This window comes from Meleagris gallopavo, chromosome 7 (assembly GCF_000146605.3).
Source record: "Meleagris gallopavo isolate NT-WF06-2002-E0010 breed Aviagen turkey brand Nicholas breeding stock chromosome 7, Turkey_5.1, whole genome shotgun sequence".
NCBI lineage: Eukaryota > Metazoa > Chordata > Aves > Galliformes > Phasianidae > Meleagris > Meleagris gallopavo.
Window position 1 is genome coordinate 28,405,137 of NC_015017.2, and position 14,658 is coordinate 28,419,794.

Below are 14,658 nucleotides of genomic sequence, written 5' to 3' on the forward strand. Positions count from 1 at the left end.
TTTTTCCCTATGGGATCTGAGCATTTCAAATGCATTTATGATTTTTTTTCATTGCATTACTTAGTGACTGCTTGGCAGTACCACTTCCATATCTGTAACAACAACTAAGGCCCAGGGAAATTAACGCTAAAATTTGCCGTGAGGTTATCTGACAAAATGCACAGCCCCTTTCAGCTCCTTGGCCAGGTGCGGGGTGTTGGCAGGAGCAGAAGCAGTGCCCACAGCCAGCTGAAGTGGGCAGAGTGTTCTGAGAACTCACGTATCGACCTCACACGCACCCTTCAGAGCAGCTCAAGCCAGGCTTTTCCAAACCTCACAACACCCATTGGATTTGGGCAAATTTTCTTAGCCAAGTAAAGACCCTTGCATTCGAAATCCTTCCCATTCTGGAATTTGGAAATGATACTGACAGAAAGAAGAATGCTATTATGTAGTTCCATGGCATAAAAGCTTTATTTTAGTGTTGAATAAGCTGAAATGTAATGATGTCTATTACCGTGCTTGCCCAGCACTTCCCTTTTTAAGACATTTTAGGGCTTCTCAGTTCCAAATGCATACACTGACAGATGGAAAGTAGTAAAAGAAACAGAACATCCCTCCCTGTGTTCTTAACTTCAGTTGAAATAGAGCTAGCTCCGTCCTCAGCAGAGCAGGCAACCTGAAAACCACCTCATGCTTACCCTGACTGGTTTCTCCTTTAGCCCTCGCATACTACATCCCATCTGCTTTTCAGTTCAGCAACAGCGAGCAGGTAGCAACAATTCTATTTTCAGTTTATGAACAGAAGTGTAATAAGATCCCAAAATGAAAAGAATGCCCCACCAGGAAGTTATCTGTGGCATTGCTCTTCCACGCAGTAAGGAGGACTTGCACTTCACTTCAGATACTTAGCACAACGCCTGCAGGAGCAGGTGAAGAGGAGGCACTTTTTAAAGGGAGCATGTAAAAGGATGAATGGGGCGAGTTTTGAAATGGAGCAAAGTGCTCAGCAAGCAGTTGGCACCCGCATCCTCCCCACTGGTGGGAGATGTGGCTCAGGGACAGCAGCACAGCCCTGGGGCACTGTGTGTGTGTGTGTGTGTGTGTGTGTGTGTTGCTGTGTGTGTGTTGCTGTGTGCTGCTGTGTGCTGCTGTGTGCTGCAGCACTGCAGACTCCTGGGCACAGAGCTGGCTCCTCCCATTGCTCCTAAGGATTTTAGTTTTACATACATTGTGTTCTATGTTCTGCCATTAACGTTACTGTTTCAGCTACACAGCCATTACCACCTATTGCTCTCACAGTATGGCTGCAAACAATAAAGCATGCAGTACAAGGACAGGCTATTACCTGCTCTTCACTGTATGTTTGCAACTGAAACAGCGGCTTCTGAAGAACAAACTCTTCTGTGGACCCAACGCCCATCCGTGCTTTAGATGCTGCAGTATCAGCCACCACTCTGGCTGGGTCTGGTTTTGCTACAATGGAAACCTAAAGCACACAATGTGGAAACAACCGTTACAGTCTGTGTGGGGGCACGGTGGTATCAGTTGCACACATCCCTTGAACACCATCGCTGACACGGTTTAGAACCTTAAACCAATCTGCCTCCATATGTAAGTGCTGTAAAGCCAAAAAGTTGAGCCCAGGGCTTGTGCGTCCCACCAGGGGCACAGGACCAGGTCCCACAGCCAGCACAGCCCTGTGCTCTCCGGATGATCCCAGCAGCACAGCCCCCAGCCAGGCCCTGCCAGCAACCTCCGAGTGCTGTAACACAGAACAGAGGGGAAGAAGCAAGGTGTGAATGCAGGAAAACTGCCTCAGACCGAACACTGAAAACCACTTTAATGCAGTGAAACTCAGGGAGATTTTTTCCAGCTTCCTGATGGAGACAATTTAATTGCCTAGACTTCATAGCACCGTGCATGACTGCTAAGTGCAGGGCTGCCACAGCCTGGAGAGCTGCCTGCTACACAGGCAGGCTGCACACAGAGCACCTGCACACTGTGAATGCCACTGCCAGTCCTTACAAACTGAAATAAACCCGAAAGCTGAATGGCATTTCTATGAAGAGAGAGCTCACGTTGCTGCCTCACAAACGCTGCAGGGAAATAAGCCTATGTTGAACTCCAGGTGACCAGAGGACAGCCCCTCCTGAGGACATGCACCACTGCTCTGTGCCATAAGGGCGGTGCGTGGCCCTGGGTGCAAAGGAGACCTCAGGGGTGGTACGACAGAAGTGCCAGCATCTGCAGCTCTAGCACAGATCGACACGAGATCTGATGTTCACAGCCCATAGCCAGAAGCAGCCAGCAGGCTCAGTTTAGCCCCGTCCATACTTCTGGACATCTCAGTGCACTTTAACTTCTTAATATTCTTCCTGCCGGTTACAAAGCACACAAGATTTATAGCATGGCAGAATTAACATTAATGTCAGACCTGGAGTGCATTTTAGCTTCTTCATTTATTTGCTTGTGGCATAACATTTTAACTTCCACACAGTATGTCAGTATGTGCTCTGTCTCTACTGCACCTGAAAATACCACGCATGAGGAATAGAAGCACCTTTTGTCGGAGTGCTTCCAGGCATTTCTCTTTCTCTTCTGCTGCACACGCTTCTCGAAGGGCCTCCTCCTTTTTCTCCAGGATCCGCTTTTCCAGCAGCGCTTGTCTGAACTCCACCCTGTAAAACAGCATGCATACAAACAGGAAAACTGGTCAAGTTTCACTTTAAAGTTGTTACTTTCCAATTGAAAACTAGCCTGATGCTCTCTTATGCCCACCATCAAAATTCCTGACAAGCGCAAAGAATGCCGTTCCCTTTATGTATTTTTTATAAGTTGGTTAACCTTTCAGACTTCATTTCTACAGCCCTTGCTCTTCTCTAGCAAGCTTTAAGCTTTATGGCACCATTACTCACTTTTTTCCATTTTCTTTGCCAAGAAGAAATGTTCTCTGACATCTGTGTATGGCAGCACAACTGTTCCCTATAACCCTTCCCATTTAAAGAAACAAATCCCTTCCAAGAAGCAAGAAAACTCGTGAATTAAAGGCTTTCTCCGAAGGAACAAACGGAGCTCAGCACAAATAACCCTGAATCTTCACCTACTGCACTGCCCTCACTGCTCAGCTCTCTGCCCCTGAGGTGCCACTGCCACCACACCACCAGCAATGCCTCCTTCTGCTTCTCAGCCCGCTGCCAAAGCCTGTTTCTCAGGAAGCTGCAGGACGTTCTGTGGTGGCACTGGCAGCCCTTTCACACAAGCTGCTGTTGCCACGGTTTGCCTTCAGAGAAGCACAGAAAAAAGGGCTGCTTCAACTACAGCAGAACTGCCCTCATTGCTCTCAACGTTTCGTTAGCTCCATGTGTGGCTGGACTGCACGTCTTGGAACTGAATGCGGAGTTGTGTTGGTGGCTCCAAAAGAGCACTGCAGCCACGGCCCGATAACAACTACTGGGACAAATATGTTGGTCCTAAGAGAGCAGTACGAAGCCAGGATGCCCTGGAGAGGCTTTGCGCATCACTGTACAGAGTAGAATAGAATCATAGAATTACTCAGGTTGGAAAAGACCTTAAAGATCACCAAGTCCGCCCACAACCCAACCATACTGCCCTAACTAACAGCCCTCTGCTAAACCTTGGCCCTCAGCACCACATCCAAAGGCTTCATAGAATCATAGAACTGCTTGCAATGGAAATCTTTACAGGTCATTTTTTTTTTCCCTGGGAGAACATTTAATCAGTTTTTCATATGAAGAATATTTGATAAAAAGCAGAAATATTCTTTGAAAATGACAAAATTATATTATATCAAAAATCCTTCACTCTGCTTGAGCCGACTGCTATGAGTTCTAAAATACTCCAGTGTTATCAAATACAAAATTCAACAGCTTGGGAACTTCTAAAACTGAGGGCACTCATTCAGGTCTAAGCTCACAGGCTTTGCTGCAGGAATTCTGATTCACATGGGGTGTGGAGCTTTGATAAAATCAAACGCAAACGTTTTACCCAGTGTGAATGCGCCAGTGATTGCAAATGAATACCAAGGCAACCAACAGGCAGAGTGGGGCAGCGAGGGGACCCAGAATATTGCTGCTGTATAGAATTAAAATTGATTTTATAGAAGCTAAAAATTAAGATATTTCAATGTTCAATTTTGATTCTAAGTACCACTCTAAGTGCCAATTTTAATAAATCGCCAGCTGAAAAACAAGCTTAGCTGCTCAGGTTCAGTAAAACCGCCTTTGAAGTGAGTGGGCACTCACTTATGTAATTTTTGATGAGCAGAATTTCACTAAAACTCCGCTTTAACACAACACCTCATAAATATTCGACAGGAAAAAATGGACTACGGTTTATTGGGACAGATATAGTTGGAATTGGGAGGGAGGGGAAGGTTTATAACACAGGTAGCATTTTTGCTCTGTATCAGAACCTGCCTTATTCCTTCCATCAGTTCAATAAGCACCTCATTCATATTTAAATCTCTGCTTTCAATGGGCCACATGCAGACACTCAGTGCTCCCAGCATCTGTTTCAGAGCCTTTACTCCTTCGATTTGGTCACAGTCCATATCATGCTTACCCAGTGAGACCTGAACACAGCAGCAAGTCTGGGATATATATTTATATTAAATCATTATTTTATAAGCCCGATTGCTTAATTTAAAACTAAACATAGAAACAATTCTGGATAGGGGCAGAACATTTTTTGGTATCCGATTGCATGCATTAGAAATGCTCTGTGCCTGCCCAGCCTGTATCTCCTTCTTGGAACAGCCAGCTAGCTCACACCAAACATGCTCCTTTCCCAAAGAAGCCCGAGAACATATCAGGTCAGAATTGCTGTGCTGCTCTGATCCATCTTTTACAATCGGCTCTGCAAAGACTTAAAAACGTGTTGTGCTCTGGAACAGACTAAGCATGGATAGACAGACTAAGAGGATACAATTCGTTTCTGTAGGACTGCAGTTCTTCACTGTGAAGTCACTACACCAGCACCCTGCCTTCGGTACAACACGTACCTGACGCCGTGCCAGTAGCACTACAGCTCCTAGTAGCAGAAACACCTCTCTGCCCTCCTTTGATTAATATTTGTGAAGGCTTTGGAGGTGAAAAGCACAGAGAATTATTAATCTCCACAAAGAGCAAGCATTTTTCTTTAAACTGTTTTATTTTGTACAGTATGCCAATTCAGGGAAACATAATGGTAAGCACTTGCTGACGTTTGGTTCATAATAGCCCGAAGGTATGATTGTTTCCTTCCTGCATTCCTCAATGAACTGTGCCATTTCCTTATATTTTATCCTGCAGTGTTTATTACCATAAGAAAAGAACGCTCCCCAACTGCCTGGCACACTGCAGTGTACAGGTTTAGAGAAAAGTCATTTTCTCCTATTCAGTTCTGCTGAAAACTCAGTAATGCAAGCCTTGTATTTCCTCTGCTCCTAGCTAAAACCAGTGCCAGGTATGTGTGAGGCAAGGTGGAGTGCTCCCAGCTTAAGGACGGCCATCTAAACTCAGCTGTCAGCGAGGCGCCGTAGCAAAGTCAGATGGAAGCAGAGCTTCACAATGAATGACTACGAAAAATTTCAGTCTTTAAAAGTCAATTGAACTTCATCCCTATTTTAATTCCATTTCTAGTCTGCTCACCTGGCGAGTCATTTCATGTAAAAAAGGCAAACTTTTGATTTGAGAGCAGTTATAACCAGACTGCATACAATGGTTTTTTAATGGTCCTCCTTCCTTCAGCGGGTCATTAGAGACCACATTCTGCAGAGAAGACTTGGCACAGGTTGAAGCACAAACAGGTTCAGCCCATCCATCAAACAAGCGAACAGCAGCTACCAGGGACGCACCGTACATTGTTTGTATTTTAATTCCACCCTTAGAAGCATTCTGGTTCTAACATACAAAAATCACCATCAAGATTTTCTCACTGGCACTGGTTAAAATCCTAAATGCAGTTTGCTTAAGAGGAAGAAAGCAAACAGTTCCGTGGAAATACTTGATCCAGTGCAGCACCATTTACTGTATCAATAACTGAGAGCTCTTCGTGCAAAACAAGAGCAACATCTTTTACTAGAACCAGGTCTGAATACTCAACACTGAGTAACTATTTGATTGTCTCAAAGTTGAGGGGCACAATTGAAGGTTCTCTGAAAGAATGATTAGTGTCTTTAAGGCTGCAGATGCTCAATGTGCTCCCCTCGCTGCTTTCAAACAAAAACCAACCTGATCAATTTGAAAAATAGCACAGAAGGTTCAGCTACCCGTCCACAACACAGAGAGCATGAAGGGAGCTGGACTTCATGTGTGTGCCCTTCTTTGTTTGCACTGTTCATTGCTTACATGGCTCTAATGCTGTGACTGATTTGAATTAATTTAAAAGAAGAAATAAATTGCTTTCAGAATACAGCCATGTTGCAACCTTCACGTATCAAGTGGGGAAACCACCAAACGGGAAGAAAAAAAAATCACTATTTGATTTTGTTTTAATTTAAAAGGTAGGGAGAACAAAACAAATTCTACTGTGAAAAGCTCTACTGACAGTATATTCACATGTAATGTATTTTACCGTTCTCTGTCTTTAATTGCTTGTTTAGCCATTAATTTCCTTAATTCCTCCAAATGTTGTAGCTCTTTTTCTTCCTGTTCTTGCCACTTAAGCTGTTTCTCAGCCAAGTATTTTTTAACCTAGAAGTTGAACAAACAAACAGTGAACAAACCAACAACCGTCCATAAGCCCAGTTTCCAAGAAGAGTTCAGACACCTGCAGATAGGAAGCTGTGTACGAGCCCGAGTTCAGCCGAAAAATGTGCTGTGTGTGCTATGAGTCTTTGATTCCATCCATAACATAAAGCAGGTAAACCTACATAAGGTGAGGCACCTTGATTTGGCTGTGGGAAGTAACAATTATGCGTGCTGGCACCAGGCCCTCCAGTCAGTTCTCAAATGGAAACCCCAACACGCTGCTGCCTGAGACCTCCTGAGCTTCCTGACCTCGTGGCTCCTGTCAGCACGAAGCACAGCTGGCCTGCCCTGCTTCTACCTGTTAGTAACACAGTAGTACTAACACCTAGTAAGACAAGATTCTATACCCTCTCCAAGACACACTGCGTGTCTTCCTTTCTGCATGACTCTGAGCACTCTGCTCAAGCCAACAAGAGCTGGGGTGACACGACAGCCCTACAAGTGTTAACACTTGCAGTTTCTCTTGTTGACCACTCCTTCATTTCTACTTTTTCTTTCCAATCACCTGCAGGTACCAGAAGAAAAAGACAGGTTGGGACACAGAGATAATGACATACCCTGATGTGCCTCAAACAAAAACCAGCCAGAGCACGGCACGGTGCATCACCTGCCCCAGTGCTGACTGAGGAAGCCCCAGACCTGGTAGAAGCAGTGGATTTCCTGGCAACTGCTGCAATCATCTGTGTCACTGACTGATCACACTGAATTTAGGCCTCTCCTGGAGATGTTAGCTGGAGCAGCAAAGTTCCTCCTCTTATGCAATATACCTTGTGAAGCAAAATCTGTAACTGTTTTGGTTCAAAATAACACAGGTCTTCCAAACAGTGCTTCTATTTCAGCATTGCTAACTTACAATGTCTTCTTAGGGCATTCTTTATACACGGAGAACATGAAAACAAGGACTGTACAGAAACATTCTAATAAAAATGGTTATCAAATCTGTTCGGAATATTTACAAAACAAAACTCTCTCTTTTGGAATTATTCTGCATCCCACACCGTCTGAAGGAATTTTCATAATCTCTGAATAGAGGCCAATGGATATTTCTGAAATTCGGTATTTAAATACACAGGAAGAAAGTCTGATCTGCAGTCTAATTGAAGAAGCAGAGCATTTCTACCTATTGCCTTCTCAGATTCAGGTGTGGAAGCATTTGACGCAGCCTGCCCACCCTGTTACGCCGATCACAGATATTCCACGTCCTGGTTTGCTGTCCCAGCACACACAAGAGGCCACACACCATGTTTGCAGCCCTTCCTTGCAGCCTAAGATGTCATTTACTCAAATGAAACATACGACTGCTGACCTCAGACAGCTGCTATCCCATCTGCGCATAGCGGAGAGCTGTTCCACACGGACATTATCCACAGGCAGGGGGAAGGTGGAAAATATATACAGCTAAGCATACAACTATGTATACGAGTAAAATATTTACTCGTGAAATTAACATTGCTGGCAGTCAGGTCAACACAGCTCACAGAGCCCCCTCCTCCCTTCCAGAGCCACCTGCTGCTATAAACACTGCGTGAGAACAGGCAGCTCTGCAGAACCAGCTTTAACAAAAAGAAAAGTAGCAGCACCGTTTCCTGCAGCCAAAGAAGCAAACTGCCATTAGGTACGGACTCCCCTTTCCCTGTGCCTCTCACTGCGGTGCTGGCAGTGGAACCACAAAGGCTCACCATCACTCCAGCTGAGCCCACTTACAGTTATCCATCAAACACAGCCAAAATGCCACCACGTCTCACCCTGCAAACTCTGATATGGAAAGCGTGTGCGGATAACAAACGTACAAGTTCTCGTGATTTCTGCTTTCTATTTGCCTTGTAGCTTTAAATCCAGACCCTAAATGGGCAGTAGATATCAGCAAAGAGCGATTACACAGAAATAAATGTCAGTGTGAAAAAAATCTTATATACAGTGTGGTTTTGTAACACAGTGAACATAATCTTGAAAAATTCCCTGCGTGTATTTGTAGAATTTATGTTTTTAAAGTTCAATTATGGTGTCTACAAGAAGCAAAGCAAAAGTAAAGAGCAAACCCAGACTGACTGAAGCTGACCCAAGACTGCTCTGAAGAGAAAGATTTCTCTGCCTGTTTTTTCACACACATAAACGTTCTTTTCTGTACATTTGAATCTGAAATTGTACTCTTAAATATCAAAGATCAATAGAATAAGGATAAATAAAACAAATTAAAACAAAGATAAAGCCATGAGTTGCCTGGTCAGACCTCAGAGCGGATCTTTCAGCAGAACTAAAGACCTGTTGATGTCCCTTCCAATCCGATTTTTTTTTTCTTAGGAACGGTGAAAGCATTCTGTGTATTATGAAGGAAAGAGAAACATCTCATTAAAGTGACTTTTGGACAGTTTTCTAACTATATGATTTAGGATAGCTTGGCAGCAGGATGTACTCTGCCAAGAATGCATCTATAATCTTTAAGATAAATGGCAGGAAAGGAAGAAGATCAGGTGACAAATGTAAGCAGGAACGTCTTCAGCTAGACAAGAACCTGGATACATGCAAAATGCAAAGTCGTGACAAGAACAGTGAACTCACAAATCAAATAAAACTGATTAGAAATTTGGCAGCTTTTCAAATGCTGGCTCTGGGGACTTACAACAATGAGAATTAACAACAGTCCTGGAGGCACGGCTTCAGCAAAGCTTTGGCTTCTTTTCTCCAGGTACCACTCACTCCGTGCTTCTTTGCAGGACTGTCCCTACAGCTGAACTCAGCAGTCATGCACAACTACCACCAGGAGCCCTTCAGCACGGGCTGCTGCTTTTGCCCTGTTTGTCGTGGCATCGAGATGCGTCTCTTCAAACAGACCACAGAAAAAATATTTGATTGCTATAAAAGTAGATAGGGAAAATCCAAGTGGTGAAGGATTTTATTTCCATTTCTCTGCTAAGGCATTTGTTTCCAGCAGCCTGCAAGTCATTTATTTTGGTCTGCTATCATCTCCTTTCTGCTTTTTCTAAGTGTTGTAAAGTAAATTGCTTTAGTAATAACTTAAGCAAATTGCTGTAAAAATAGATAGCTTCAGTTTTTTCTGCAAGGACTGTCACTGCAAGAGACGCATCTACTGAAATGAGTTTCCATCAGTTTCTAGGGAGTCTAATTGCCCATGTTTTAGTCCCGTCAGTAAACATTTGCTCCCACTAAGGCACGTTACACAGAAACTAGGCGGGTAAATAAAGAAAAGAAGACAAAGTCTACAGAGAAAACACGGCAACTTACATGAAGATTTCGTTTTCCTTCCTATTTGCCCAAGCCTTCTGCAGTGAGGCATATACTGATGCCACTACAGCCTCCAGCACACAACCTGGAAGCAACTCTGCTTGAAACAGTTCAGCCCTTTCTTATCTCTCCTTCTAACTGCCATGTCATAACAACACAGCTCTTAGTGCCTCTTCTCACAGACGTGTTAGCACGCGAAGTCCCATTTCATTTAAGGAGTTCATTCACTCATCAGCATCTGAAAGACCAGCCAATAACAACCTATAATATTCTCCTACTTATTTGTTCCAGAAATAATTTTGCAGTCTTTGCAAATATTCCACAGGTAAATTGGACTCTAAGCAAGCCAGATTTCATAGCAAAAATAATCAGAAAAAGGGACACGATTTTAATACTAAAACCTCCTGAGTTTGTATCCTATCCTTCAAATAGAAAGGTCAACAGAAATACAGACGTGACAATTTGATTTTATAAACACACCATATTCCCTATTTCTGATTTCTATTAAGTTGAAGTTTGGATTTAAGTGGTAACCACACAAGTGCTCAGAATAATGTCCTGCAGACCTCCCGTGTCCTGAGCTGGTTAATAGCATCGCTGTGCTCCAGGTTCACTTTTAAGTCCTTGTGCTGCAAAGTGCAGAGCGCTGTCTTGCAGACAACATGCTGTAAAGCCCATTTGCTGCATTGCAGCATACTTAACTGCAGCACTGGAAGCTTTCATAGTCTTTGCCACACTGCTGAGAAGCACAGAACTGTAAGAGCCCAAAACCTCTGGTGCCTCAGCGCTGAGGTTTGGTGACGTCCAGGTAGTTCAAACACTTTTTGTTTTTGTGAGACCCTTTTGTTAGGAACAAAGTAACACAGATGCACAAGTAGAGGCAGGTTTAAGGCTAAAAGGGAAGGCACCGGGACTCCACGGGCTGCTGATCTCTGTACTAACACTAAATCTGTTACAGGAATACGGAGCAGCGAGATCAGCTAAAGCTTTTAACGGCAGTTGTAAATCGTGAATGCAGAAATACTTAGAAGTTTCTCATACTTTTTCTTTCTCCTGAGCTCTGCGAATCATTTCCTGTTCTTTCTGTAGCCTTTCTTTCTCATCTTCCTTTTCTTTTCTTCTAGCAGCTACAGCAGCTTCCAGCTCAGCTGCCTCCTCCTGTTGTGCTCTCCATTGTAGGACCTGAGAGAAAGGATTGAAAAGACTGTTTAAACAGCTGTGCAGGAGAATTTGTGCAATGTTGTGATCCTGCTAAACTGACACTGGTAAGGAAACCCGTGTGATCCATTTTCAAACTGAAATTTGTAATCTGTCAGCAATCCGTAATCATTCAGGTAGCATTGTCTTTCTGCATATTAATTTATAATTCACAACTGACTTGTGTATTATGCAGTAAGAACACGTACAGAAAGATTAAGTAAAATTGCCAAAGGAACCCCAGTAACATCGGATCTTAAATCTTTCCAGCTCTCGGACTTTCATTAAGAGTTAAGTTTCTTAATGACCCCATCATTTCCTTTATAAAGGGATCTCCACTGTGGGCACTGTGGCACCCAGGGCAGTCTGGTGAAACGCTCCTGACAGACACTGCCAGTGCTCAGGAGTGGGAACGGAGAGCTGTTATTGACGGAGAGCTGCAGAACGCAGCTGATTGCATTGCAGCCATTCTCTAAAGCACGGACACAGCCGGGATTAAGCCGCTGTAGCCTGAGAAATGACAAAGGATTGTCTGAGCCTCTGTCATTAACTATCCCCACCCCAGCTCCACAGAAGTGCCCTACTTGCTCCTCGCAGTATCTGACCGTGAGTCAAGCAGGGAAAAGTGAAAACGATCACAAAAACAGCAAATCGGAAGAAGAGATGGAAATGAGGATTCAGCACAGGCATTAACACTGTGGGTGTAAAGTGGACGTGCAAACAGGAAGGGAACCGGGGAGCGAGCTCACAGAGCAGCCTCAGGACCAGAGAAGAACGACTGTACGAAGATCCGATAGCAAGCAGAACAGCACACGGTGCCAGCCCAGGGCTGTGGGACACGCTGCCCCTGCACGGCCCGTAGCTGTGTGCCTGCTCGGCAGGCCCAGCTGTTGGGCCCGGCTGCCCGCGCTATGGCAGGCCGCGGGTGGGATGGATCCTGCTCGGCACCGAACCGCCGTGAGGCACCGCTGTGTGCTGCTGAACGAGCCGTGCCAACAGGCACTGACTGCTTCCCCTGCCCTGCACTGCCTTGCTCCCAGCAGGGAGCCCCGACTTCCCCCGGTGCTGTCACGAGCAGCTGGTCTGTTACGCGTGGCTTTCAATGGGATTAACGCTGTCTCCCAGCTGCTGGCTTGCCAGCTCTTTTGGCAATGGATTTCTGAAGTGTTAACAGACCTCCGTGTTCCCCAGAAGAATGAGCCTACAGCCATTCCTCTTCTGGCTTTCTATACTGCTGTGGGTACTTGCATTCTGATAGTAAGGCATTTCATTTGCCATCTTTAACGCATCTCACCGGCTGCACATTAGTTCTCTCCCATTCCTGTGCAAGGCCTTGTTTGGACACCCAGAGTCCTGGCGGCCCGTGTCCCTCAGTGAGCAGATCTCTGCAGGACAGACCCCCTGTGCTGATAGCACTTCTACTTTCTTCTCCGCAGCATCCCAATAGACCCAGGGCATCTTCGAGCTGACGTTCCATTGCACTGTTACTCTCCCAGAGCTCATACAACCTTTTCCAGCTTCAGCTCCATTCCCAAAGCTAAGAACTGCAGTGCAGGTGAGCGAGTCTTATACTTTTAAATGCAGAGGGCCAAGCTGTGCCAGCAAACAGCAACGGGGACTTGAGAGCGTGCTCACAAAATGGCAGTCAGCACAGAGACAGCTATCTTTTCTTTTATTTTGGCTATTCTTAAAAGGGATTTTGAGCTGGAATTCAGAATTGTATACTATGGAAAGAAAATGCTAAAACATTACTGCTGCATTCCTTAGCACAGACACTACTCTTTATAGATGATCTTTCTCCTCAGAATTTTGAAAATGTTCCCTTAGTAGAATCTCGTATCTTGGCTATATCAGTAAAAACAAGCAAACAAAAAAATAAGTAAATGAAAACCATTCACTTCAATTTCTTTGGCAGTGGTAAAATTACCCTTTCACTCCTAAAAAGAAAAAAACAAACATAAAACCCAGCCCTTTCAGCCTGCCAGAGCTTAAGCAGGAGTGTTAGAACACGAATGTGGAAGAACATCCGGAATGTGGAAGCCATTTCCACTTTATGTTCAAAACAGCAAAACAGACTGAAACAAAAACACGTTCATGAAGCTTTCACGTCTAACAACAAAACAAAGGAAGAATGAAATTTGTGAGACATGTTGCAGACCGGAGCTAAAATAAACTGCTGGGAAACTGACAGAAAATTTAAACTTCTGTAATAACAACACTACTTGAGATACTCTGAGAACTTAAATGAGCCAGAGTTAAAATATGTATCAAAAAATTGCTTTTTTAAGCTTGCATTTTCCTTATCCCTGCTTTGCATTCGCCTCAAGTTCATTGGAATAATGATAAATGCCAGCGTAAGTGGGGTCAAGATATGCTGCAGCTTCAGCCTCCTTTAAGTCTGAGAACCTCCTGATGCCTTACTGATCTCCTTCAGATATTAATTACCTACTTACCGGGATCTCTTTCATTTGTCTTATTTCAGCCATTAGTTAGCATTATTTCAGCCATTAGTTAACCCATTAAAAAGGTCTTACTAAATCTGCAGTTAACTGAAACTTCAGGGGAACTTCTGATTGTAAATATGTACTGAGATAGATAGAAGTGTCCCAACAGAGAGCCTGTCACCAAGGTAACTGATAAAGGAGAACCTGTGGCAATAAATCAGTACGTTGCATCTGATGCTAAAGATACCAAAACTAGTCTGAAAACATCTCAAGCTTCCTTACTTGTTCATTTTAGCTAGCAATTGTGTTCATGGCACGTATGTTACACCAGTCTCACGACAAGCCATAGTCTCTCCCTAGTTACATGCATGTATCTCTTCTCTTAGTGTCCTTTGATTCATGGCAGAGATCACTATCAGGGTGTGATCGAGATTTTCAGCAGGTTACATACAAATAAGTGAGCATAACAAAGCATCACATACAGGATTTCACTCATCTGACCGAACACAAAACATACAAAAAGGTTTACCAGCCAAAACTGATGCACATCAGTAATAAATACAGTGCTTAGTGGGTATAATCTGCTTTCCACTTTCATCTCATCTAGGTAGGATTTCCAAGTATTTGAGTGCCTTACAGAACAAGGAAGTAGATAGAACAGAATGAACAGAAGGAAGGAAGGAAAGTTTCATTATATCATACTTCCCCACAACACCCATTTACTCTTTCCAGGAGGCAGCACATGAAATTAGGGTACACCATCCCTGCCCACTCCCACATTCATCCGATCAATGCCTTTCATTAAGGCAAAAGAAGAGTCACGTTCTTTAAAAAGTGATTTGCTATTGCAACAAAAAAGGAAAAACTGGCAAGAGCAGAAAGTGACTGTTGCAAAATATTTATGAATGGTGATTCAGTAGGTTGGCACTATGTCATGTCTGCCCCAAACAAACTGCTGAAGTCATTTAGGATAAAATGTTCTCAACTAAACTAAGCTAAATTAAAATGCTCTATTATGTAAGAGATTCTAAAAACTAGGCATT

At 43.9% G+C, this 14,658-nt stretch overlaps 1 protein-coding gene across 1 annotated transcript in view; it reads right to left on the reverse strand.

Annotated features, from left to right (window-relative positions):
• Window positions 1-1,140: 1,140 nt before the first annotated feature.
• CCDC148 (coiled-coil domain containing 148) overlaps window positions 1,141-14,658 on the reverse strand; it is a 31,961-nt gene continuing 18,443 nt past the window's right edge. Inside the window, exons 10-13 of the mRNA XM_010714073.3 lie at window positions 11,016-11,156; window positions 6,556-6,674; window positions 2,543-2,660; window positions 1,141-1,468 (exon numbers count right to left, since the gene is read on the reverse strand). Coding sequence (XP_010712375.1) covers window positions 1,202-1,468; window positions 2,543-2,660; window positions 6,556-6,674; window positions 11,016-11,156 — 645 coding nt within the window. The 3' untranslated portion in view covers window positions 1,141-1,201. The remainder of the gene's footprint in view (window positions 1,469-2,542; window positions 2,661-6,555; window positions 6,675-11,015; window positions 11,157-14,658) is intronic.